This window comes from Aythya fuligula, chromosome 21 (assembly GCF_009819795.1).
Source record: "Aythya fuligula isolate bAytFul2 chromosome 21, bAytFul2.pri, whole genome shotgun sequence".
Taxonomy (NCBI): Eukaryota; Metazoa; Chordata; class Aves; order Anseriformes; family Anatidae; genus Aythya; species Aythya fuligula.
In genome coordinates, this window is record NC_045579.1 from 1,299,251 (window position 1) to 1,326,316 (window position 27,066).

The window sequence follows — 27,066 nt, forward strand, 5'->3', positions numbered from 1 at the left end:
TCAAATAATTAGCTCCTGGTGTCATAATCCTCACCCCGATGCAGGGCAAAGCAGCAAAGTGACCTGCTGCTCCAGCAGACTCTCCCCACTTCACACACACAAAAAAAAAAAAGAGGATTGGGCTCTACTGGGGACTTGGGAACATTTTTCCTAGGTTTCAGCATCTTTAACACATCATGCTTTATTTGGAGCTTTAACAAACTGGGTTGGATACAAATAATTTTTTTTTTCCTGTTGTGCTGGTGGTGTTTCCCAATGAGTTGAGTCTACCGGGAGGTTTTGGCTCAGTGGTTTTTTGGTGCTGGATGGAGACAAGACCCTGAGCCTGGTCCAGCCCTGGGGGATGCTCAGGGACAGCAACCGCACCCAGGAATTGCATCTCCCTGATGCAAAACCAGGGAGAGAGCAGAGGTGCGAGAAGGGGGCGACCAATGAGATGAAAAGCATAGGAAAACGGGGGAAAAAAGCATATCCAATTCTTTGCAGAGCAGGCTGGGATCATGATCTGCATTCTCCTTCTCTTACCACTCAATTCTGGATTAAACCCTGCATCTGCGCCAGGGGTCAGGGAGGGGAAGATTTGCTGTGCAGTGAGTGGAGATCAGATCTGCCAGCCTCGCTGTGGTGCTGCTAGGTTAAAACTAACTAAAAAGCAAAGGGGTTGTGAGATTTTAGCATGCACAAACCTGGAGGAGGCAGCTAAGGCTGCAGGGCAGCCAGGTGTCCTGGTCCCGAGCATCAGCCTGCATCATGCCCAGGCGTCAGGGAGGCTCCATGCGCTATTGCGAAGGGTTTTGGGGTGGTTTTGGGGTGTTCTCAGTCTGTGGTGCTCCATCACCGGTTGGGCAAGGTGCCATCCTGCTCTCTCACAAAAGGCTCGACTGGAAATACAATGTGAAAATGCCATGGAAATAAATGCAAAGTACTGCATTGCAAGGGAGGAAAGGTCCTCACTGCATGCTGCAGCATGTGGGAGAGCTGGTAAAGTACTAATGGGGTAAAATAAAAACGGATCTTTTTTTTTTTCTTTCTTTTTTTTAGCAAATCTAGAGGTTAATTAGGATCTGCAATGAGGTGCTATTACAAAAAGGAAAAAGGCAATCTCTTCTGGGAGTTATTAGCAGAAGTGGTGCACAGGAGGGAATTATCCCTCTGCAATCGAGGCCAGCGGGGTGGCAGCACTTTGGGGCACGATGCTTTAAGGAAAAGAGAGCTGACAGGGAGGCGAGCCACAGGGAAGCGAGAAATCCTGCAGAAGCTGGGTTTGCCTGACTAGGGATGGGGAAAATTGGGGCAGGAGGGGAGGGACAGGCATTTACAACCAGTGCAGTTTGCCTGGAAAGAGTGTCCTTGCCAAGACAGGTGGAATTTCTCACCTGTTGCACCTAGCCTGATTTTGCCAAAATCTGGCATCTTTAGGTCATGGGGTGGAAATAAAGTTGGCGTGCAAGCAAACTCATTTTGTTTCAGAAGAATCTGCCTTAAATTGCTTGTGTGTGGTTTCTCAAACAGCACGAATAGCAATCAGCCCCGATTTGCATATATATGCATACATGCAAACGAAGAGCACGATCTCCATTTTAAAAATGGGGCATCTGGGGCCCTGGCTGACCTAGGCACACTTTGGGTTTTGGTTTTGGCACTGGCAGCTGCTTGCTGGCAAGAGGCTGAGAGGTGCAGGCATTCCTCCAAATCACTGGCACCGATGGGTTTGGGGGAATTTTGACTCTGCCAGGCTCCATTTCCCTCCCCTCCTGGACCAAGATGTCACTGAGGACTCTGAAAACTCAGAAAAGCAGTCATGATCTCCAAATCCCCTGTAAATGGGGATAAAGGAACAAGAGCAACAAGCAACATCCAACCCTTCCAAAATCCCAAACCTAACAACCCATCGCAGGTCGTGGCCACCGATTTCAGCATCACGCCAGCAGCAATAAACCACTTCAGCACGGCACTAAAACACTGTATTTTAATGGCAAAACCAGGAGTGTGAAGATGCGGCAGTAAAGCACGCCCCTGCTACCCCAGCATCATTACGAGATGAGGCGTGCGTCGTACGCCGATGGCTTTAGGGCGATGTGCTGAGCACGCCGGTGGCAGGGGAAGAAATGATAAATAAAACTTTACTGCGCTAGAGTAAATGCTGCTAAACATACTTCACGTCTGCACGGTGGCAAGAGATAAATATTCAATCTATAATTTATTTACGTGGCTTCTCAGCCTGCGCAGTAGGGTCTGGTAGCGGCTAATAAAATACAGTATATCACGAAGACTTATCAATGCAGCAAACACGACCCTGCTGATAATTCTCATGGGGTGATGAGACTCATCTTCTCCACATTGGCTGCTCTCCTTTGGGTTTGATTTATGGGTTTTGGGGCTCAGCAGGTGTTTACAAGTGGTTTTGGTTGGGTTTCTGGTTGTTATGGGTGTGCACATGAAGAAACGCTCATTGAAGAGTAATATCAGCATGCAACCCATGGGGATGTTGAAATATTTCCCAAATGGATGATATTTCCCATTCATGCCAGTAAGATAACCCCAAAACCCTGCGGCTCCTGGTTGTCGTCTGCCTATTGCTCTCCTCCGAGCCTCACTTTTCTTGTGTTATCTTCCAAAATTGGCACTTTTCCATCATTTGGAGCCTCTCTCATTTTGTGATGGGTGCATTTGGCTTTGCGGTGGCTCAGCTCTCCCCAGGGCTGCTGCAGGTCGGGGTGGGCAGGATGCTGCTCTCGGCTTTCTGCCTGCGGGATTTCCACCATCAGCATTGCACCTCAGAGTTTCTCTCTGGCAAATTGCCTGATTTTGTATAGGGATCTATCTGTCGGGCATCCAAATGGAGCATCCAAGGTCACCCTGGGTGTCGTAGCAGCGCTTGGGCTTGCTCTGGCCGATCACCTGTCTGTTTTGCCAAACTTCCTCAAAACTTCCCATTTTTTCCTCTTTGTTCTGTTGCTTGCCACACGCTGGGTTGCGTTGCACAAGACAGCCGTACGTCCTGCTGTCTCCGGAGCGAAAACCCATAACCCGCTCGCGGGAATGACCGATTTCCCGGGGCTTTTACACAAACATCTCGCTTGACGGAGATGTAGTACAAGTGCTAACTCAGTGCCGCGAGTGAAAGAGCCAAGCGAGAAATGGGCTTTCTCATACTGTGCTCCGGTGAGCTGGAACAGCCTTGCTGATGAGCCTTGGCTGGAGAGGCGCGATGAAGACGTTAAGGCAGGTTTTGTTTCTGTCCGCGCACAAGGCGTGTAGCTGCTGGGGATGGCTCTATCTGACGTGGATTTGTTTGTGGGGAGGCACACGCTGGAGGTGACAACAGGCTTGTAAAAAGCAGGCGTTTGCATCCATTTTATTAGCTGGCACCTGGTGAAGGATGGAGCTGGTGTTTGAATAGTCGGTAGTAGGGGAACAGGAGAGGCAGAGGTGGAAATGATGGGAGGAGGTGGAGAAGGGGCAGAAAATGGACACTGGGGAGGGAGAAGACCCCGCAGCTTCCCTAGTTTCCCAAGTCCCAAATCACCCATTGCATTTGCATGCCCAAAGTGGCCCAAACCCCCTTTTCTGTGGCCAAGCTCATTTACTGCCAGAAGACACAGCCTGAAGGATAGGGAAGTGCTGAAGCAGATGGAAGGATGCCGAGTCCTTGAACCTCATTTATAACTTCACTCTGGGCACGACGGAGGGGGCTGGCACTGCCTGGTGGCTCAGCCAAGCTGGTTTGGGGGCAATAAGGCTGCGTTGCAGAGACTGCTCCCTGTCTGCACTGTGAGGAGCACCTCTTGCTCGGTCCAGGGCTGTCTTCAGAAATTCAGGCCTTGAGACACGAATGACTTTTTCTTCAGACCCTTTCTCACACATCCTTGCCCATGCTGAGGTTGTGCTGATATGGATAAAAATCTACCCAAAGTGTTCACAGGAGTTTTTTTTTGCCCAGCGTAACCTATTTTAAGCCTTGCTTTTAATTTCTCTACAGCCTGTGCTGGTGCTGTGCCATCCCGGGCTTGGCTATGGGCACTGGTATGCTAGATCCAGTCTGTACCCATAAGAATGTAAAAAGGGCTGCAGTGTTCATAATGAGGACAAAACTGGTCTAAAATTCCTAAGGTGTGTTGGTGTAACTTTTTACGAAGCCCTGGTGTGATTGCACAGTGTTGGAGATGTTCTCTGTGATGCTAGGACTGGCTGCACTCCGGTGGTGTTTGGGGTTTGGGTACCATGGCACAGCACGACATAAAGCTTTACTTGTTGGTTTGGGGGTTTGGGTGGTTTTTTTTTTTTTGTCTAGGATTTTTTTTTTTCTGGAAGAAATGCAAGATTTAAAGAAAAAATTAAAAAGAAAGAAAGAAAGCTGTGAGCAGTATTCAAAAGTCCCGTCTCAGTTGGGTTTTGGAAACAACGTTGGAAATAGTTGTAAGTTTTGTGGTTTTTTTTTGCATTATACACTATTCGGAGTGTGATACGGTGATAAAAATCTGACTGGCAGAGCTTAAAAAGAAAACATTGGTTTCTAGAGTTTGCAAAGATTTTAATCATGAAATCCTAATTGAAGCAGACCCCTTAGGGTCTGTCTGTCCCCAGCAACCCTAATGAAGGGTCCCTCTATAACTGATGACGCCAGTGCCCTGCCTTTAGTGGTTTTCTCAGTTAATCTTGGTTTAAAAGGGGTTGAAAGGCCAAACCAGCCACGCTCAATCAATGTATCGATTAAAATTATTGATTAAAATTACAAAGAGCTAACAAGACACGAGATACATCCGTAGGATGGAGGCAGCTTGGCGTAGAGTTCAAAGTGCCTACTGCATCCTACTTCATCAGAGAAAAATATTCTGTGTTTGCTCTATATACATTCTCCCTGGCTCTACCATAGATAAGGATTTAGGTTCTGGTGTGGTCCAGCAACCCCCATAAAGAATAATTAGTGGTGCAGCTGCAAAGTGCTTCCTCCTGCTTATGCAAATGGGTGAGGTAAGAGGCATCTAATTAAATGTTTGTACTTTAATACACTGCGGTGTGAAGGAAGATGAATTTTAATTACCGGCTCTTTAATTGTTTGGTCGGCCTGTTAATATCCTATTTACACAGCATTAATACAATTTGCTCTCTGCCAGCAGGGCTCTTCCTTGCGGCAGGAGTGAGGTTTTTCCTCGTGCTCTGGGTGGCCTGGTGACGACAGCTCTCGTGGTTTTATTGCGTGAATAAAGAAAATAAATATAGCTCAAATAAAGAAAAAATAGATTTTGCAAAATGCAGCACATTATTTGGGTGGGCAGCAGTGGGTTTTAGGGATGCTAAGCCCTGTTGGTATTCGTCTTTTGTTTTTTTTTGTAAGGGAAACCTGGAAATTTAAGTAAAACTCATGCACAGCAGCCAGATCATCCCTTTAGGAACGTGAACGGGCTCCCCCCAGCCTCCTTTTTCCTTAGCAAAAGGACCGTCTCCTTTGGATGCATGACACTGCCTCCATCTGTCACATCCAATTTCGCTCGCTGATGTTAAACCCGTGTTAAAATACTTTTTCCTCCATTTCAGTGCAAAAAAAAAAAAAAAAAAAAGGAAGAAAAAAAAAAGAAAGGAAATCAGTGCGGCAGCTTGCCAGGAGGAAAAGCTCAAGATTCAGTAAAATTTGGCTACTCTGTACTGGGACAGATGCAGGTCCTTCACCAATTCTTGCCCCTCGCAGCCCTCCTGGGTTGGCAGGGAGAGGCAGCAGCACATTATAATTGTAAATTGCCTGGGAAGATCATAAATAAGGCATCACTGGAGCTGGAGCCGGGGAGAGAGGGAGAAAGTATTTTGCTGTGCTCACAGGAACGGGAGCAACTGCTGGCATTTAATCTTTAATGAACAAGATGTTGCGAAGTGCTGCAAGTAAAAGCACGTTTGCTTAATGCTCCTCAGCGCTGGCCCTGGCACCGTGTGACATCCACATCGCGGGGCTTTGTGCGTGGCCATGGAGCCTTCGGCCTCACCTCGTGCGCCAGCATCCTCCCCTTGTGCCAGCCGTCATCTTCCTCTGCTTGAGAGTGGGGAGCAGGATTGCCCCCTGCTTGTTTGGGGGCATTGCGAGCCTTTAGCATCCTAGGTGGCTCTTTTGCAAGGGGCAAGGCGCCTCCTCCTCCGGCAGCCACTGCCTTAAATCCTCTAAAACCCTCTGCAAACCGGGGCTGTGCACCTGGCGGATTTCCTTGCGCTCGCTGCTGGGTGCCAGCGTGCTGCTGAAGAAACCCAGGAGGGCAAAATTGCAGAGAATAACAAAAAGGCCAAGGAGAGAAAGAGCAGGGGCTGGGCTGGCATCACTTTAAAAGCCAGTGAGAGGAAAGGTGAGGAGCAGAGACAAAAGGCTGGAGGAAATGAGAAAGGCCAAAGCTCAAATCGAAGCAGGGAGATGCCAGAGTCAAAGGAAGAGAAAAAAACAGCAGGAAGCAGAGGGAGCAAAAGGAGGAAAAATGATGCAGAGGAGCCCTGCGTGGGCTGGGGGTCAGGGGGCCGGTCACTTTTTTCCCCTTCCTCCCTGCATTTGCACCCCAAAATATGCTCCCAGCCCCGGTTTGAAGGTGCAAGTGGCAGAAGCTGGTGGAGGGCTCGGTGTGAATTATGCATGAGCCCTGCTAATCACGCACTGATTAAAATGGGGATGTGTTAATAATACCTCGGCCTGCTGCCTCCGCGCAGGGGGATGTGTTGGCACCCGAGGGGTGAGGGAGACATGGCAGGGACAGACGAAGGGACAAAACCCATTGCTGATTTGGCGTTCACTTTTGGGGGACACGCCACCAGGTGAGAAACGGGTAAACGGGCAGGGCACGGGAGCACCGAGCGGTGGTCATAGACTCACAATTGCTTGAGATGTGGCTTAAAACCAGCTGGTGAGGACGTGGAGGGCTGGCAGCGCTGCAGGACCTGCTGAAATCTCCATCGCCCCAAGACTTCGGAGCACATCGGCGCTGGCGGCCGCCCACACCCTGCGTTCGCACGGCCAGGGTGAAACCTGCCTCCTCCCTTGCAGCCATTCAGTAATTGAAAGCTCTGAGCATGTTACAATGTGCTGCTTTTATTAATGTGTCACTCCTGATTTAAAAGGACATTTCACTTATCTCTCCCTTCCCCCTCCTTTTTTTTTTTTTTTTTTTTTTTAACTGGATGTCGCAAGAATTCCCACTGCTCGCTATCAAAAATACTATTTTTTTTTTTTTTTTTTTTTTTTTTTCCTCAGGGATGCGATCTAATCAGAGGGCTGCATCTCCATAGGTCAGAATCTAATCAGAGGGTGGCATGGCACATCGTTGGCTCTGAAATATGTCTTATTTTAAAAGAGCAAAGGGGAAGGAGAGGAGCTTCGGGATCGGGAGCTGCTCGCAGGTGGTGGCAGACGCCGATAGCGCAGCGGCTGGTGGAGTTGTAGGGCCAGGCTCCAGTCCATGCACAAACGGGGTGCTCAGCCCTGCTGACAGCGGTCTCATATTCAGCGGTGCCCAACACTGCTCTTCTTCCATGCCAATAAAAAAAAATCCCAAATAGGGACCAATGTGGGGCTTCTGCACTGGTTCCACATGGGGTGGGTTCAGCCCCCGCGGCTGGGGAGGGAATGGAGAGGCGCTGGTGGGGTTTTGCATTGAAGCCTGGCAACATCAAGGGTATGGATAGCGTGCAGTCCTTCCTTTTTCAGGAACAAAAAGGAAAATTTTGGACCAGAAAGGAAGTGTAGACCAATGGCTTTAGCTCATTTGTTTTTTTTTTTTTCCCTGTTCTCCTCCTCCCCCTGCTCTTCCAGCTGAAGAACAAACTTCCCAAATAGGAAGAGCATCTTGCACAGCTCAAATTTAGGCTGAAATCGGGTGGTGTTAGGCTGCGGGAACCCCTCTGAACCAAGGTGGCTGCTGCCTCGGGACCCTCCTGTGCCCTCAGTACTGCGACTCTCCCAGCAGAGCCCTGGAAGAGGAAGGGCCAATTTTCTTTACTTAAAGTTGCACTTGAGCAGGTGATGGGGGGAAATCCCGCAGCTGGAGCTGGGATGGTGCCTGCTGTCATTGCAGCCTGGTGAGAGCATCTCATGCCCTAATGGCATTTTGTGGAGTGAAAATGCAGAGCAGAATCCATCCAGCTAATAGTTGGCCTGAGCATGGGAAAACAAGTGAAGAGACGGGCTTTAGACTGCAAAAAGCCTTTTTTCAGCATTTCTGTGCTCTAATGAAGTGTTGGCTGTGATGTCTTAGAAAGTTCAATTATCACCTGGGGAGAAGAGTCTTGCTAGGGCATTGCTGGGGAACACCGTCCCCGGGATCCTGCAAGTGCCCGCTGTGAAGCACTTGGCTTTATTCTGCGTTTTTTTACCCCCACTTTTGGAAATGCCACGCTTCTCAAGTCAAAAATGTGTTGGGAGGGTGCCAACAGTGCCACTCTGCAGTCCCCCACCCTTGGAAAGCAAGGGGAAGGGGAGACGAGCACCAAGATTCACAAGCATCACCGCCGATGACAAGTACCCTTTTAAGAAACCCAATTAGCAGCAAACTGCAATATGCCAGGATGGCAAAGACCCATCTTGGTATCTTTTTTTCCTGCCAGCAAAAGGTACGGGGAGAGGGGTGGTGAGCAAGCCGAAATCAAAGCTGGCATCAGCATCACAGCTCCGGTGTCTTGCCAAGAAGGGGCCGGGACATTACATAGGAGATTTCTGTGGGGACACACATCAAATGCATCAAACCAGCAGGTTTTGGATGGGTCCATCTGTATTTCTGCTTTTTTCTTTTTTCTTTTTTTTTTCTTCAGTGCCTGGCTTTATTTTCCCCGCTCTTTCCCTCTACACATGTACTTAGCATCTGGGGGGCAGACTCCTCTAGGGACTGAACATCTGCTTGCCTTGCTCGCCTCCCTCACACTTGTGCTCTTCCCTTCCTTCTTTTCACCATCTTCCTTCTGGTGGGCTTTCACTCTGAATTCAGCATCTGCTGCTTTTTAAGCATGCAGGGTCCCGGCCCCCACAACACCAGTGCAAGAAAGCAGGAGGCTGCAAAGAAACCAGAGCTTTGGCGTTGCAAAGTGCAAACGAATCCCACGGCGATGCGCTGTTATTTTTGAGGTGCAGATATCCTCCCAGCAGTGCCAAGCCTGAATTACCTGTGCTGATGCTTGCACGTTGGGCACTTTTTTGGATGCTGTTGGTCCAACCCTGAAGGAGCAACCCTGTGATGGCTGCGTTTGGATTTGGGGTTTGGAAATCGGTTTTGAGCAAGGGGAGAGGTGAGAGCTGAGTGGCTGTAGCCTGGCTGACCTCTCCAAGCAGCGCTTCGGCAGCACATGGAGGGTGACAACAAAAAAATAGAAACCAATTCAGACTTTTGGAGCCATTTGGGGGTGTGTCTGCAGGGGAAGCAGACCCCAGTGCAGGGATTTGGGTGGGGATGCTCTGGCTTTGCAGCACCATGCACAGGAGCAGGGCTGCAGGCGATGCAAAGCAGCAGCTTTTGGCTCTGCCACTCTGCAGTGCATTTTCTCCCCTGTGTCTCAGTTTACCCTCTGAAAAAACAGGCAGAGCAAGGCCACGGGGATCGCCTTCAAGCACCAGAGCCAAGCTGGGACTTCTGCATTTTTATGACATGCAGGCACTGGGCAAAATGAAGCCTTAACTCTGTCTTTGTCACCTGTCACTTAACTCCACTGCCGCCAGCTTGATTTGATGGCCCAGTTGATCCACACGGGGGGCAGGAGGGAGCCACAATCCAGCCCGGAGGCTCCCCACATTTGTTGACACACAGGCAGAGCTTTTCCAGGCATGGAGCATAGCCAAGGCGTGGATCCGTCCCTGATTTCATTTTGGAGCTGCACGGGGAGGATGCGCCCTGCTTTGCCCCAATCCCCCCGCTGCTTTCGTGCCTGTTGCTCTTTTTGCAAATATCAAAAGTGAAGCGTGGAAGGCGGGGATGCGCCTGCAGAGACCTTGTGTGACCCTTCCACATCCCTCCTCCTCTTCCCTCTCCCCCTCCTCTCCCGTCTCTGCCAACCACGGCTGTCTCTTGCAATGGATGTGGTGCATGTAATTCAGCAGGAGCGTGTGCTGTGCTGGCAGCCACGGCAGCAGAAAGGAATTAATCCCTGCTTTTGCTTGCTAAAATAAACCCCGGCCAGGCGAAGAGCCGGTCTGGATCATCGTGAGAGCTGGTTCTGAATGACTGTGGCTTTCTGCGGTGGTTTGGGTTATGTCCAGCAAAGGGGGGAGGCTTCAGGTGGTGGTTGCAAAAGTGCAGATTCAAAACAAACCTTGCTTTTGGTGGTGGGAGGCAGCTCGCCACCCACAGAGCCCAAATCATCCATCGATGGCCAAGAGCATCTGATGGGATGCTTCTCCTCCCTGATTCATGCGAAATTACAGAAGCAGGCCTTGCTCTGCACTATTTCAGGGCTGGAAACAGCCCCTGATGCAGCCATCATCTCCTGTGCACACACTGCGCGTGCTCAAAGCAATCCCCACCACCACCAGAAAGCCCCCATTTCTCCCAAATTTCCATGCAACCACCTGGTTGCAGCAGCCAGGCTCCAGCACTGCTTTTGCACGTCAGGGGCTGGAAAAGCAATGCAAAGAGGGCTTTGGTTTTGTGTTTTTGTTTTTTTTTTTTTGGTTGTGCCAGGCCATATCACAGGCAGGTGTGTGTGCCGTGTAAAACCTCCAGTAAGTTGTTTTACAAATGGCACAAGCCTCCAGGTGCTGGCCGGTGCAGTGAGGTGATAAAATCGCTGGTCACTGTCTCAGGCATCCTCTGCCAAGGAGTTTCGGTTCCTGCACCACATCCTGCACCGCTCATGGTGATTTCCAAACCTGCTCCTTGTTTTCCCACCTGATACGAGCAGCTGTTCGAAAAAATAAAATTAAATAAAAGGATTTTTGCGGTGGATTAGAGGCAGTTTCAGGATGCCCTGGTTGGAGACAATGTCAAATGATGCTAAATGAAGGCTCGGATCCACGGGGCTGTCAATCTGGCGTTTTCCAGCGGCTGGAGGAAGTACAGGACAATAAAAATTAAATGTAGTCGCCTGCCCTCCTGACCCCGGCTGCTTCACACTCCCGCAATAGGTTTGCAGCAAATGGAGGGGAAGAAGCAAGATGGGGAAAGGGAATGGGGAGAAACCTGGCAGATGGAGCCATCTGTGCCAGCAAGCCATTCTCAGGGCTTGCACGGAGTCAGAGCTTTGTGCACGGGTCAGTGCCAGCCTCCAGGTCCAGGCTGGCTTCAGGCACGTGTGGGCAGGTTGGGCTGTGGTGCAGGGCTGGGGAGAAAAGTGGCAAAAGGGTTGCCCCTTGTGTTTTGGTGCCATAAGCTGGTAAATAAGGTCGGGAAGGTTTTTTTTTCCAGCTGGTACCTTTTTTGGTGCATTGGGAGCAGCCAAAATGCCTCGCTGCAAGGGGCAAGGTGCCACGCAGGCAGGCTCACACACGAGGATGGAAGCAACGTCTGCTCCTCATCACAGAGCTGTTCCTGCCCCAATACCACTTGAGCAAAGCTCTTTAACCCTTTGCTGCGTCCTTCCCCAGCAGCTCACATCCTTTTTTTCTCCCTTTTAATCTCTTCCAGCCTACCTGACGGTCAGCATTGAGCCGCTGCCGCCCGTGGTGGTGGGAGACGCCGTGACGCTGAAATGCAACTTCAAGACGGACGGGAAGATGCGGGAGATCGTCTGGTACCGGGTAAGCGGCGCCTGTCCCCTGCCCTTGGGGACAGGGACATGAAGCCAGCCGGCTGCTTCCCTCCTGCGTGACATAAGGTCAAGGCTGGATGACGGAGAGAAACCCAGCCAGCGTCTCTCTCGATGATGGGAATATCGATTCTGCTGCCGCCCCGCTGTCCTTGCACAAAAGCCAATGAGGCGGGCGGCTGGGCTCTGAAAAGCCAGGAGGGGAGGTGGAAAATGGCTTTGCAATCATCCCGAGGCTTTTTGGTGTGTTTCCTGGGTGGGTTCGGTGCTTGCTGGCTCAGTTTGGTGTGTGGGGTTGCTGCAGAGGGGCCGTGGTTGGGTTTCAGAGCTGGGGCTCGGATCAGCTCCACCGAGCAAAAAGGATTTTCAAGCTGAGGGGAAAATGCTGCACAATCAGGGGCGGTTTTCACACTGGGTGGGAAATGGTGCAAAATTGAGGGCGTTTGGTGCTCAGGGAATAGTCCCGGGCTTTTCCATGCTGAGCCTCCCCATAAAGCTTTTCCCTTTCCTATCTCTGCCTGCTGTCCCTAAAACAGCCACCCGGGGAGGATGCTGGTCTGTGGGTGTGTAGCATCAGCTTTTATATGGGGAGGGGGAATTTGGGCTCTGTAGTTTCCCCCTGCATCAGCATTACCCCATCTGCACCAAGCCTGCAGAAGCCTCCGATACAAAGGTCCAGGGCAATATTTTTGGCTTCCTCCAAGGGAATTGCAGGATACCAACGACCAGCAAGGAAAAAAAAAAAAATAAAGTGGGTTGAGCAGAGAAAAGTTAGAAGTTTTGCAGGAGATGACGACTCAGCTCTTTGGTTTGCTCACAGAGGAGGCAAAGAAGCAGCTAATGGGGCTGGTGGTTTCGGATGAAAGGGCCGTCCTTCGCTGCAGGATGTTTTTTCTTGTTCCTACCGTGTTGTTTCTGCTCCCCAAATGATGAATTTCTGTGCCTTAAAGCTCTTCTTCACAGCCAGCGAGGTTTATAAATAGGGAATGTTGCCTCTGTACTGATGTATATTCAGTTGCCTGCGCACGGTGTGCGTGTTTCCATTGAGTCCTGGCTGCTGTTTGCTATAAATACATGTGTTTAGGAGTGTAGGATGCATAATTGGAAAAAATATTGAATTACAAAGCAAAAACCGTCCCATCCCCCAAAATGCAACTTTCATCTCCCCCTCGTTTTGGGGAGGAAGAGGCTTTTTTGCATAGTGCCATCTCCACCAGGTTTTTGCTTCCCTTTTCCACTCGGTAATATTGGATTAACCCACTTTCTCGCGAGCTGGGGCTGGATTTGCCTAATCCCCCTGTGCGGAGGCACGCTCGAGCCCTCAGCGAGGGGATGACGTGCTGGAGCAGCCAAGCAAACTGTGCTTGGGGAAGCCACGGAGAGAGTGGGAGGGAAAAAAATAACCCAGCTTTTATTTTTATCTCTGCAAATCCCCCTTTCTTCCAGGTTTTTTGCCTTCCTTGCCTATTTTCCCTCATTTCCCAGGGCGCTTGCTGCATTCAGAAAGTTGTGTTTTGTGTTTGTTTTTTTTTTTACAGGAACATCTTCGAATTTACCAAATTTCTGTTTCTTGTACTAAAGGGCATGACACCAGGGCACATCACTTCTCCCTGTCCTGTAGCCAGAGCCTCAATGGGCATCACAATATGGGGGTAACAGCCCTGGACCCCCCGGCTGTTTTGGGGACACTGGGCATCGTGGCTGCCTGCTGCACCACCACTGCTTTGCAGCAGCAGCTCACCCCCCTCCTGATTTTGATGCTTTTTCCCCTTTCTCCCCTGTTTTGTCTCACAGACTTCTGCAGCTGCCCTAATCCCCATCCCTAATCTCCCTGTGCAGGAAGGTGACGGATGGCGATGGGCAAGCTGGGCTGGAGGTGCTGGGGCTGTGGAGTTATATTTACACCATTTGTAAATCATCCTGACAGTGCTTTTGTGCGTGGCACCGGAGCAGTCATGCAGGGCAGCGCCGAGACTCGTGGGGGCTCTGGTTTGCCTTGTTTTATTTTAAAGGAAGCAGAAAGAGCTCGTCGACTTCAAGATGCAAAGCTTCTCCAGAGGTGTACGTGGCATGCATGGGGGGTGAGGCAAAAGCGGGGCAAACTCAATGGCAGCATCTTGGTGTAGAACACTGGGGTGTGTGCATAGCCCCTGGGGGGGCATGCAGAAGGGGGTTTGTCCCTCACCACAAGCTGCTACTCTGGGTTGATTGAAATGCAGAAGGCTGGAGGAGAACATATGGACTGTGGCACCTGGGATGAGCAAAGGACACAGCATGCAGGGGAAGGAGCATGGACCCAGGCAGCTTCTCCATGGAAAAACAGGAACATGTGCTGTCTGCAGAGGTGTTAATTAATATCCAAACCTCCCCCCTGTGTCCTCCACGGTGAATTTATCTCCAGAGGATGTGATTTGCCCGAGGACATGTGCAAACATGGGTTTGAACTCCTGGCTGTAGTCTTGCACGTTAGGCGAGTGCCCAAAACCTTCGCAGGAGCCGAGGGTAGTGGCATCCTTGCAAACGAGCTTGTAATGAGTGCGGGAAGACACAGAGCTGTCAAGCTGTTAGCTGGCTCCAATCGCAGCTGTCTCGGGGGTCGCTCTCAAGACCTGATTAGTATGGTCACTGCCACGCTGCAGCAAGTGATGGGGAGGGAGAAAATTACTTTTTGCAGCAGTGCAGAGCTCTTAAAAAAAAAAAAAACACACAAAAAGGAGAGGGAGGGAAGTCCTCCGGGTCTGTGCTGGCTCTGCATGGGCATCTGTCAGCGCTGGGAAGCTGCTGAGCCTGTGCACACAGCTCGGGGCTTGGAGGAGGTGGCAATTGCAGAAAGGGCTTGGGCAGGTTTTTGGTGGCCCGGGCTGGGGACACATTTTTTTTTTTCTGGGAATATGCAGCATCCAACACGGGGGCAGCGGGGAGCCCTCAGGTCCAGTGCCAGTGGCTCTCCCTCACATCATTAGTTTGGTGCTCAGGCTAATTAGCAAGAAGGAGAATAACAGAGAACCAGGGACCGGCTTTGTGGTGCCCCTGCGCAGGCTTTGATCTCCATAGCACCCATGGTGCACAGCTGTAGCACCCACAGTGCACAGGCATTGTTCCTCATGGCACACATCACAGACAGGCATTGCTCTCCGTAGCACCCACGGTGCACAGGTACTGCTCTCCTGGTGCACCCGTGGTGTATGGGCATCGCTGCCCGTAGCACCTGTGGTGCACAGACATTAATCCCCATAGCACCCCTGGTGCACAAGCCTTGCTCCCCGCAGCACCCATGCACAGATATTTATATCCATAGCACCCACCAGCAGGTGAAGGGGCTGTGCGCTGTGACCCCATATCCCCCATCCCACCCTCGGGCCATTCTCCCCACCCTTAGGGACACCTCCTCTTGCTTGTATCCCTTGCAGGGATTGCAGAGTGTTTTCCTCCACTGAGGGGCTCGTTGGGCTGGCCCTTACACCTCAAATGCTGTGCAGCTGCAACTGGCAAACCCCAGGTGCGAGGCAGGTGGTGGCCGATGCCTTCCAGATGTTGGCGGTGCTGCCTGATCGATGGTGACAACATGTGGTCCCCGCAGGGGCTTCCGCTGCCACTGCCCATTAGGAGCAGTGACATGTTGCAGCCCTGCGCCGGCGTCTCCTGGTGGCAGCGTTAAAGTCACAAAAGGCTCCAGGGGAGGGTGATGGCAGGGTGAGGGATGCTGCGGGGAAAGCCTGCAGCAAAAAGACTGCAAATCTGGGGGTGCTGTGCCCAAAGGAGCCGGGCTGGGGACACAAACCATCCGCCAGCACCTCTTGCTCCTGCGAAGCATCTCCAACATCTTGCTGGCCAAAATGAAGCACAGTTTCCAAATTTTCCAGATGAACTGAGTTCCTGGCAGGTTGCATCTCCGATTTATAAGCCCGCTCCCATTTCAGGGTGAGCCGCTGGTTTTACAGCTGCAGAGAAATGCTCTGAAATACAAGCACGGCACTGATGTAGAGATCTTGGGGCAGTAACTGAGCGAGGGCTGACTCGTTCCATTCATCTCCATGCCGGCTGGGTCGTCTCCGCTGCCCGGAGATGATAATTTAAATGTCAGCATGGGTAACTATTTTAATTCCTCAAGCTCAGGCAAAGAGAGAAGGTCGCACGCAGCAGCATGGTGTATTGAGAGCCACGTCTGTGCTCTCTGTTATCACTCTGGCTTCGGGGAGCACCCCCACGCCTCCCAGAATTGCACGCACTCCTTCCACAGCAGGGGCCATGCACATCCAAGTGCACGTGTGGTTGAGTGGTGCTGGAGAGGCTACCAGCACCCATGCTCCCTTTTGGATGCATGGGAGAGGGGCAGTGGAGGTGAGTCGCAGTGCTCATTGTGGGATCAAACTGTCTGGGTTTGGGCAAAAAAACCTCAGCCACTCGGCTTCTTTGCCCCCGGTGGTGCTCTGAGCAAAAAAAGCAAGGTGGAACTGAGGGGTGAGAGCTTGCCATGCTAGAGTGGTGCCCTGGGTACAAGCAGCACCTCCTATCCTTTTGCAACCCATCTTGTCCTCCAGAAGAGCTGCCTCCGTCCCCTCGGTCCCCCATCCATCACTCCCATGTGCTTATCTAGCACCCCGACGAGCGGCTCCGGCAATATTAATGGTGCAAGTGTGTTTTGGGGGCAGCAAACAGCTGGGTCACCGGAGAGGTGAGAGCAAAAGGGGGAGAAGCAGGAGGGCCTGCATCCGCACCAGCGGGAAGGAGCAGGAGGTTAATGTCTCCCTGCACAGTGGCAATCGCTGGGTTTTTGTCAGGAATAAGATTTTTGCTGGGGTTTATAAATAATGCAGCAGGCAGCCTGCAGCATCAGGCTGAGCTCGGCTCCAGTGCCATAAATGCACCTTTTCCTCTCCCTTCACCCCTTTTCCTTCTGCAGTGATGCTTGCAGGGGGCACTTGGTGTTGGGGCATGCAATCTGGGGCAATCACCATCCAAAGCTGCCAAGTTACCATCCTTTTTCTCCCCAGCGAGAAGCCGGGTTGCTGCCGAACCCCCGGTAAATTCACCATCAACTTTCTGTGTAGCTCCTCTCTCAAAAAAACCCTGACCCTGGGGCGCAGATAAAAGGCTGTAAGTAGGTCTAATCCCTGGAGAGAGACTGTTTTATGTGCGCCTTTTCAGAGGAGCCTGTTAGCTGCCTGTAATCCCTTGGGACCTGCCGGGCTGCAGCGCCTTCCCTCACTGGGCATCCTCAAGGGACCGGGGGGGAGGCATGGGGAGTGCCTCCAGCCACGCTCCTCTGGCCCCCTTCTTGGGTCTCTCTGGGTGCTTTCATGCAGCGCTTTGGCTCCTCTGCCTTTGCCCACGTCTGGCCAGTTGTTCTGCTGGGAGGAGGAATGCACGCCTCTTGCAAAGCCTGAGATTGCAAACTTCTCCGCAGCACACAGGTACCGCCGCTGCCACAGCGGGCTTTGCAAAGAGATTTTTGCAAAACCAGGAGCTGAAACCAAACCCTGGCACTCAGCGTCCCTCCTAGGGCAGTAACTGCACTTGAAAGCAGCACAAAGGGAGAAAAATGCAATTTAAACACATGGAGTGTGGCATCCCGGCTGGTCCTGTGCCGTGCCACTATTGCATCTTACAGAAATAACCCCAGAAAACCCTCCCAGGTCTCACACCAAGAGCTATGGCACTTCTAGATGCAGCAGCAACAACATGTTTTCTCCTCCTTTGCCTGAACCTCCCCAAACCCAGCCCAGGGCGTATATAAAAGTCGGGGGGAATAGGATCTGTCCTTGAAAACTTCCCCTCATCTCCCAACGGACAGAGATTTACGGCTCTGATAATTCTTCGCGCGGCTCTTTATCCCATGTCCGTGCGAGTGTGTATTTTCTTTGTAATAAAAGCCTCAGTCTCGGCAAATAAATCTAAGGAGACAGTTTTACTGACAGCTTTTTTTCCCTCCTCTGTGCAATAAAAAAAGGGGAAGAAAAGATAAAATCTGGAGTGAAAGTTGAGTTTCTCCAAGCAGGGAGGAAAGTGCTGGGCAGGAGAGCCAAAAAATGCTCCTCTGCGGCTCTGTCACTCACTTCCCTTCTTCTGGGCCCAACACCAGTTTTGCTTCAAAAAGGACAATTTTTATCACCCTCCAATGTACTGATCTGAGCTGTTTCAGCTCCCCACATCACCATCACCAATCTGCGTTGCTTTCTCCTGCTTTTTTCCTCTTTTCTCTTTTCTTTTTCCTCTTTTCTCACAGTGGCCGGGAAGGTGAGGGGTGGGGAGGAATAAGTCAGAAGGCATTTCAGGGCTCGTGGAAGAGATGAATCCGCTCCAGTCCCCAAGAAAAGCCTTTTTCCAGTTAGAAATGTCAACCTGCAGTGGGTTTACTTGACAAGGTTTTGGTAGCAGTGGGCCATAGGGGTAAGAAGAATCCAGAAGCTGCCCCATGTAGGTAAGGGGCCTGCTGCTGGCCAGGTCTAAGCCAATAAGTGATGTTGTTTGTGCCTCTGTGAGAGCAGATTTAAGGAAGGGGAAAAAAAAAAATGCTGGAACAGCAGCTGGGAGAGAGGGAGGAGTGAGAAACATCCTTGCAGCCACCAAGGTTGGTGAAGAAGGAGGGCAGGAGAGATGCTCCAGGCTCTGGAGCTGAAGTTCCCCAGCGGCCCGTGGAGAGGCCCCTGGTGGAGCAGGCTGTCCCCCTGCACCCATGGGTCCCACATGGAGCAGATCTCCACACTGCAGCCCCCCTCTGGGTGGAGGAGCCCCCGGTGGAGCAGGTGGCTGTGGCCTGGAAGAGGCCGCGGCCTGTGGCTAGCCCCACAGGAGCAGGCCCCGGTCTGGAGCTGCAGCCATGGAGAGGAGCCCACGGGGAGCAGGGGGTGTAGGGGGAGCTGCTGCCTGTGGGCAGCCCACGCAGGATCAGTTTGGGAAGGACGGCATCCTGTGGGAGGGACCCCACAAGGAGCAGGGCAGAGAGGGACCATGGAGGAGCAGCAGGTGGTGAAGTGTTCTGCACTGACTGCAGCCCATATTCCCCCATTCCCCTGCGCTGCTCACGAGGAAGAGGTGGAAGAGGGTGGATGGGGAGAAGGTGTTTTTGGTTTCTTTCCTTCATTTCTCACTTCTCTAGCTTGCTAGTAATAGGCAATAAATTTTACTAATCTCCCTACTCTGAGTCTGTTTTGCCTGTTACAATAATTGTTGAGCGATATTCCTGGCCTTATCTCAACCCTTGAGCTCTTTCCATTGTATTTTCTCCCCCTTCCCTTTGAGGAGGAGGAGTGAAAGAGCGACTGAGGTGGAGCTCAGCTGAGTAAAACCACCACCACACAACCCCAGGGAATGGCTGGAGCTGGTGATGTGATATCTGCCCCTGGTGCAGCAATAACCAGGCAGAAACGCAAGGTTTTTGCTTTCTCTCACAGTTGGATTTTTATTTGCAGGTCACCGATGGCGGCACCATCAAGCAGAAGATCTTCACCTTCGATGCCATGTTTTCCACCAATTTCTCACACATGGAGAATTACAGGAAGAGAGAGGATCTGGTTTACCAGTCCACGGTGCGGTAAGTTGTCCCGATGCTGGTGCCCTGCTCTAATGTCACCTTCTTCAATGTGCCAGCTGCTTTTTAAAGCCTTTCCTTTTTTTTTTTTTTAGAAATTTTACCCCAGTTTGGGGTGGTTGAGGGTATTAAATCAATACTCATCCTCTTTGGCCTTCCATGGGGATTTGTTGGCCTTGGTTGCTGTAATCAAGGGGTTTTGCTAATGAGAATAATTGCATGCACTGAGAAATCACCTCTATTTTTGCTGTGTTTGCTGCATTGCAATTGCTACAAATAAATTATCATATTTTAATGCACTGTCACCAAATATCCAGGGTCTGTCCCCACAGTCTGCCTGTCCCTGGGGGAAAAAGACAACATTGGTGGAGAGTTCCAGAGGTGGAAATGAGCAGAGAAAATCTGGGCTGGAAAAAAAAACAATATATATATATAGCAGGCAGCATGAAAGCTCGTCTGCATTTCTTCCAAGTATGAAATCACTTGCAGGAGTGTCAGCTTTATTACTAATTACACACTTGCTTTATTGCTGGTGTTATAAAAACAAAACTGGAGCTTGAAAAAAGTGTCAGGGGGAGACTTAATTTAAGCCAAAAAGGCTGGGGCGAAGTATTTATTTTCACATTTTTTTGTTTTTGTTTCCTTTTTAAATTAGAATTTACTAATCGTATTTCAATGCTCGTTTTTCCCAGCGCCGGGTAATAAAGTTCCTGTGTATGATGGGGAAAATACAGTTGTTTCCTCGAGGCAACACAGTGCTTCGTGCCTGCAAACGTCCACAATATGGTTTGGAAAGGGCTTGACATGGTTCATCCCTTGGATGAGCATGCATGCCCAGCTGTGTGCAAGAATTATATTGGTTTTGATTTTTTCAATTTGAATTTTTTTCCTGATTTTTTTTTCCTTTTTTTTTTTTTTTTTCTGTTACATTTGGAACTGTGTTTTGTCATAAGTAGGAGTAAGTGCACTAGATGGCTGCATGGGAATAAATGTGAATGTAGAGTGGAAAGTAAGCAGGAAAGAAGGGCTGGAGATGAGATGCTCAGAGGAGGCTCAGGAGATACTCAGAGGATGCTCAGGAGCTGCTCAAAGGATGCTCAGGAGATGCACAGGAGTTGCTCGGAGGGATGCTGAGGAAATGCTCAGAGGATGCTCAGGAGGTTCAGAGGATGATGCTCTGAGGTTGCTCGGGGGGATGTTCAGGGGGTGCAAACAAGGTGATAAAGATGCAAGGAGGTTGCTCAGGGGATGCGGAGGAGATGCTCAGGGATGCTCAGCAGGTTCGGAGGATGCTCAGGGTGGCTTAGAGGATGTCCAGGAGATGCTCAGAGCATGCTCAGGGGATGCTCCACTCCTCAAGTTTTGCTTCCCCACGTAGCACGGGCTGTGCTGAGCCGCTCAGTTGGTTGTTGTGCAAATTTCTGACATGACTAATTACTGTTGGAGGATGTTTCAGAGGCTTCGCTAATGGATTACATATTCCCAAATTTGACAACCTTGTTTTCCTGCTGTAAAACCAGCATTTCTGCCCAGCTCTGGATTTAACCACTGCTGTCCTGCAGGGCAGGGAGTTAAACCAGAGCAAAACATCCCTACACACGGAGCAAGACCCTGACCATGTGCATCCCATGAGCTGTCCCACGGGGGTGAGGATGTGCTGAAGTCACCTGCTTCTGGCCACATCGCACCTAACAGCCTGCTGTCTTTTTGGCTCAGAAACCTCCTTTTTTTTTTTTTTTTTTTTTTCCCTCTCTTTCTCTCCACATATTGTAGAACTAATAGAATTTGTGAGCAGAAAATTTTGCTGCCCTAGGACCGAGCACTTAAAAGCATCGGTAATTGTTGGTGCAGCGCTTGCGAATTGTCCGAATTACCATGCAGCCCAGGATGTTTGCACTGAAAGTATTTGCACTTGGTTGCCTTTTTCAGAGGAAAACAGCAACATGGCTCGTGCCCAGGGGGAAAGGAGCTGTTCCTCAGAGGGTATGAAAAGAGCCCATTTTCTGAATCATTGGCTTGATGCTTTTCGGGAGGGTCAATCCCTGCCTCTTTCTGCTTTAGTGGCTGCTTCAGCCGCCTGTGAAGTTGATTTTTGAGTGTGTTTAGTGGCATTTCAGTGGTTTTTGGTAGCCTCCATATGACTCCCTTTGCAGAGGGGTTGGTACCATGCAGGGGTGAGAGCTGGGGGGGATTTGCAGGGCCTTATTGGAAATTAAGAGGAAATCTCCCTGGGGGATAAACAAGCCTCCTATTTGGGGTCTCCCTGCTGATGGGGAAAGCAGGGACTCAGTGACGTTTCCCAGGAGCAAACAGCAAAAAAGACATGCAAAAACCCCAAAAAAATCAGTTCAGGATTAAGAGAGGACACGTGTCTTAAGGCTGTGGCTCTGCCACCAGCGTGGCATCCCTGCTTACCTACCAGCAGGCATCTGCACGGCTTCCCAGCCTGGCTGCACGATGCAATGGGGCAGCCCTGGAGCTTTGTAGGGCTGGAGCCCTTCTCTCTTGGACCACAGCTGCAGAAACCTCACCGTGACCCAATCAGGACCGTTTTGCACCCAAATCCCCTTGCAACCTTGAAGGGCTCATCCACTGCAGCGAGAAGCAGACGCTGTGACGGGGCAGCCCAGCTGCAGCCTCTCCGTCTCAGCAGAGCCCAAAATCACCCCGACCGCTTCTCCCTTTCCTCTTCCCCGCTAACACAGCGCGCGTGCGTGGGTAATTAGAGGCTGCAACAGATGGCGGAGGCTTAGTTGAGAGCGACGCGTCCATTAAAAGGCGCTGCCAAGCGACTGCTCGCGTCGGCGGGGCTTGTTTGCGCTAGCAGGGCTTTCGCACGGCGAGGAGGCGTGGGAAGACAGCCAGGGGCTTTCGGCAAGGAGCCACCGAATTTTGCTTGCTGCCGTGTTTCCCCCTTAGCTGGGGAAGCCCCGCAAGGTGCACACCTGAGTGCTGAGGGAAATCCTTTTTTAGGGATAGAAAATATTTTTTTATTTTTTCCTTTTTTTTTTTTTTTTTTGGAAAACTGGGGGCAGCCAGATGATGTTTTGGCATGGCTATGACTCTGGGAGGATGCTTGGTGGCTATATCCTAATTTCCGTGGCTGGGCAGCTCCTTTGCAGCCGGCTGGAGCATTTCCACCTCAACTGCATTCCCACATCTCTTCCTCTCCTGTGTTTTTCTTTAAATACGTATAAAAATCTAGATACCATATAGATCAAAGCATGCCCTGCACAGGAACATGTTTGCTCAGAGTTTGTGCTTTTGATACTTTTTATTCGCCGTTCTTTTCTACAGCTGGAAGGGGGGTCCGTAGGATCCGAGCCTTTAACGTTGGCGTTTCACGGGCGTTTAATGTCCGCAGTTCGCAGGTTTTTGCTCTCAGCGGTGCCTTTACCTCCTGTGTGCTTCTCCTTTCACGAATGCCATTACTTACCCTCCTGAGGAGCTGTCAGTGCCGGTAAACTCCAGCTGCTAAACCGCATTACACAGCTCGCTCCTGAAGCCTTTGCAGTTATTAATAGTTTATTGATCCGCGGCTCATTGCTGCTGAAAAGCAACACCCTTAGCGGGATGCTCCCTCCTGCCGTGGACGGGGTCAGCCAGGGTGGAGGCTGGCAGTGAGTCCCCTCTCTCCTCCCCAGCCTGCCCGAGGTTCGCATTTCGGACAACGGCCCCTACGAGTGTCACGTGGGGATTTATGACCGAGCCACGCGGGAGAAAGTGGTCCTGGCATCTGGTAACATATTCCTCAACGTGATGGGTGAGTGCAGCTCTGCTGCTGCTGCTGCTGCTGCGAGGGTGGTGGGGATGTGATGATGATGGCAAGGATCATAGAAACACAGAATCATTAAGGTTGGAAGCGACCTCCAAGATCATCTGGTCCAACCATCCCCCTACCACCATATCACCCACTAAACCATGTCCCTAAACACCACATCCAACCTTTCCTTGAACACCCCCAGAAATGGTGACTCCACCACCTCCCTGGGCAGCCCATTCCATGATGATGCTGTGATGGCGATGACGGTGTGGTGGTGATGACGATGTGATGGTGGTGACCATGTGTCCGTGATGGCAATGTGATGGTGATGATGATAAGTGATGATGATGATGATAAGTGGTGGGCGAGTGAGCACCCAGCTGCCAGGTGAGAATGGAGGGGAACCATTGCAAGGTCTATGACCGATCCTGAAACCATCACCGAGGCATTTTAGTGATGGAGCAAGGGGCGACCTCCAGCTGACAGCTTCCCAGTTTACAACCCCAGGGATTTTCGGGGGGCTGGGGGGTGATGTTGGGGCTGGGGGGGGGCACTGTGCTCACGCCCCAGCTCTGCATCCCTGACGCAGCTCCGCCGACGTCCATCTCGGTGATCGCCGCCGACACGCCAGCGCCCTTCAGCCGCTACCAGGCGCAGAACTTCACCTTGGTGTGCGTGGTGTCCGGCGGCAAGCCCGCCCCACTGGTGAGCCCATCATCTTTATTTTAAATATATATCTTTTTCATATATATATAACAGATGTAATAGATCTGGAGGCAAAGCAGGGCACCTACCTGCCTGTTCGCCCCGTTGCATCCTTCTGCAGAGCCCTGGGTTCCAACCCCATGAACTGCTGCCCAAGGGACAAGGGGCTGGCGGTGTCCCCGTGCGCTCACCATCCCTTTTGTCCCCTCCGCAGGTGTACTTCAAGCGCGATGGGGAGCCCATCGAGGCCACCCCGCTGCCAGAGCCACCGGCCGCAGCGGGGAGCTGGGCACCACGCAACCTCCTGCATCGTGACCTGGATGACACCAAGGTGCCCAAATCGCTGGCAGCGGCCGACGGGGATGCGGGGGGTGGGCAGCCCCCCAACACCGCCGAGCCCCCCCGGGGGCTGGCGGCCGAGCGAGGCCCCGCCACTGAAGCCATCCCCGAAACCGTGGTGAGCCGGGAGTTCCCGCGCTGGGTGCATGTGGCGGAGCCCATCTACTATTTCCGCCACACTCACGCGCCCGTGAGCGACGGCACGGTGGAGGCGCGGGCCACCCTCACCTGGACCCTCAACCCCCAAATCGACAACGAGGCGCTCTTCAGCTGCGAGGTGAAGCACCCGGCGCTCTCCATGCCCATGCAGTCGGAGGTGACGCTCGGTAAGGGCAGTGGCCATGTTTGGAGGTGTCTCTTGGCTTTTTTTTTGTGGGGGGCAGGTTGATTTATTGCAATTTTGCTTTTTTTTCTCATTTATTGCAACTTTTGCTTTTACAGCCTTTTTTTTTGCATTTGGCATTTTTGCTTTTTGCATGTATTGCTTTTCTCCACTTAGTCAGTTTTGCATTTCTTGCATTTTATATTTGTGTGTTTTTGCTTTTTTTACATTTCTTGCTTGCTAACTGGGAGCCCTCCCACCACCTCCTCACCTTCATTAATGACCCCAGACTGCATGTAACCATTCAGAAATAGGTTAAAACTCCTGCACTGGGCATCATCCTGCCCTGCACACAAGTCCTGGACTGGCTTCAGCCCCTGCAGCTCCAATACCTGTAATGGCAAAGCTCGCCCCACACTGGTCAGGATCAGTTCCTCACCCCTTAAGATGCCTCCAGCCTGTGTGTCCCATCACCTCCATCAACGCAGAGGTTTTGGGACTGACACAGCAGGTCTCCCATTAACCCCTTCATCATATATAAATAGTATGGTAAATATATATGTATGTGTATATCCCTAATATGAGCTGGGCACCCAAAAAAAGGCAATACGGAGGTGATGCTGTGCAATACAGAGGGTGGGGACTGGCGGACTGGTCTCTGCCCAACACCGAAGTCATCAAGGTGAGCCCTGGCTTTAGGCACAGGTACAGCCATGAGCCCCTTCCCCAACCCCAAGGCTGGCATGGGGAGAGGAGGGGGTTCCCCTCTTTGTAGGGCTGTGCTTGGCATTTCATGTCCTTGGAGCTTTGTGACTGTCTCCCCAAAACTACCTCATCCTGGGGACACTTCCCTGAGGTGCCCACCTCTAGACCCCTTGCATCAAACCAGCCCACCCCTGTTTTGGCTGGGAAGTACATCCTTGGCCATCAATGCAGCCATCTATCAAGCCTGCTGGCCCGGTCATTTGGCCAGCCTGCAGTCTGTCCATCAGGCATCCAGCCTTCAGCCTCCTCGCACCCCCTGCCATTCCGCAAACCCTCGTTAACCCCAGCCGAGGGCTGATGCCCCTTTTCTCCCTGTCCCTTTTTGTTGCAGTCGCTCCCAAGGGCCCGAAGATCACCATGACCCCAACGAGAGCCCGCGTTGGAGACACCGTTCGCATCTTGGTGCAGGGCTTCCAGGTCAGTGTCCCCACGCAGTGATGCCGTCCCCCATCCCCATGGGGTCACGGGGTCCCTGCATCCACACCAGCGCTTCAAGGGTGCGCTGTGGCCACCAAGCTGGGACAGGGGTGGCCTTGGCTCAAGGGTCACGGTCCCCACGCTGGTGTCCCCTGCGTGCAGAACGAAGTCTTCCCCGAGCCCCTCTTCACGTGGACCCGTGTGGGGAGCCGACTCCTGGACGGCAGCGCCGAACACGCCGGGAAGGAGCTGGTGCTGGAGCGGGTACCGGCCGAGCTCAACGGCTCCATGTACCGCTGCACCGCGCAGAACCCCCTGGGCTCCACCGACACCCACACCCGCCTCATCGTCTTCGGTATGGCACCACTGTATCAACCCCTCCCTGCGTGCCCACACCCTCCCAGTCCCTCCTAACACACCTCTCTGCTGCTTCTCTCCATTAGAAAACCCAAATATCCCCCGCGGAACAGAGGACTCCAACGGTGAGTGGTGGCCAGAGGAGGGGGAACCCAAAACCAAGAGGTGCTGGCTCCGTCCCACTTTGAAGCCGAATATCAATTTGTGGCTCTGTAAACTCTCCTTCCCTTTTCTCCCCCTGCCTAGGTTCAGTTACCGGCCACCGCAGCTTCAGACTAGTTTTGGCGCTCACCCTAACAGTGATCCTGGAGCTAACGTGAAGCTTCACTCGCCTCTTCCTCCTCCTCTTCCTCTGTACGGCTCCACCCGGCATTTACACCTCTGTCAATCGGTTATCTCTCTCTCTCTCCTATGTTATTTACAGTCTCGGTCTCTTTCTGTCTGTGTCTTGGCTTTCTCAGACAATTTAATTAAAAGGAAAAAAAAAATCTGCCCTGGTAGAAGGCTGCACTGAATGTTTTGCCTCCTGTAGGGTAGAGGCTGGGAACTTGGCGAGTGTCCAGGGACTGCCTGGGATACCCAGAACCTTACCTTGGGGCACCCAGGACCTCACCTTGGGGTGCCCAGAACCACCTTGGGGCTCCCGGGACCTTTCCTTGGGGCTCCCAGGACCTTGCATTGGGGTACCCAGGACCACCTTGGGGTACCCAGGGACTGTGCAAGGTCTGATCGGTGGGGGGGAACACACAAAGCTTTCTGGTGCAACAAATGCAAGGGCCCAATTTCCCTTGGAAAAGCAGCAGGGAACATCTCTCTCCCGCATTTATACCATCCCCAGTGCACAGCCTGGCTGGCAGAAAGGAGGGTCCTGAGCCTACCGCATTACTGACGCACTGAGCTGCTCCAGGTCTCAGCTCCAGGGTGAGTCCCAAAAAGCCAGCCCCGTGCTCTGCACCACCCTCCCAACACCAAAGCAGCACCACGCAGGCGTTCGCTGCCCTGCGTTTTCCTCCGGGAACCATTAATCCTAGAGGATTAGCCAGCAGCCATGCGGTGCTTCAGCTTTCCAAAGCCCTGTACTAGTGCTAAGCATTATTACTATTATTACTATTATGATTAATTATTATTAAGCAGATTCACTTCCTACCACTCACTGTTGCCAGCGATTTCCAA

At 51.7% G+C, this 27,066-nt stretch overlaps 1 protein-coding gene across 1 annotated transcript in view; it reads left to right on the forward strand.

The window, feature by feature from the left end:
- IGSF21 (immunoglobin superfamily member 21) overlaps positions 1-26,406 on the forward strand; it is a 38,673-nt gene extending 12,267 nt beyond the window's left edge. The window contains exons 3-11 of the mRNA XM_032201663.1: positions 11,574-11,686; positions 19,107-19,228; positions 22,870-22,988; positions 23,578-23,693; positions 23,908-24,358; positions 25,451-25,536; positions 25,699-25,891; positions 25,980-26,018; positions 26,140-26,406. Coding sequence (XP_032057554.1) covers positions 11,574-11,686; positions 19,107-19,228; positions 22,870-22,988; positions 23,578-23,693; positions 23,908-24,358; positions 25,451-25,536; positions 25,699-25,891; positions 25,980-26,018; positions 26,140-26,213 — 1,313 coding nt within the window. The 3' untranslated portion in view covers positions 26,214-26,406. The remainder of the gene's footprint in view (positions 1-11,573; positions 11,687-19,106; positions 19,229-22,869; positions 22,989-23,577; positions 23,694-23,907; positions 24,359-25,450; positions 25,537-25,698; positions 25,892-25,979; positions 26,019-26,139) is intronic.
- The last annotated feature ends 660 nt before the right edge of the window (positions 26,407-27,066 follow it).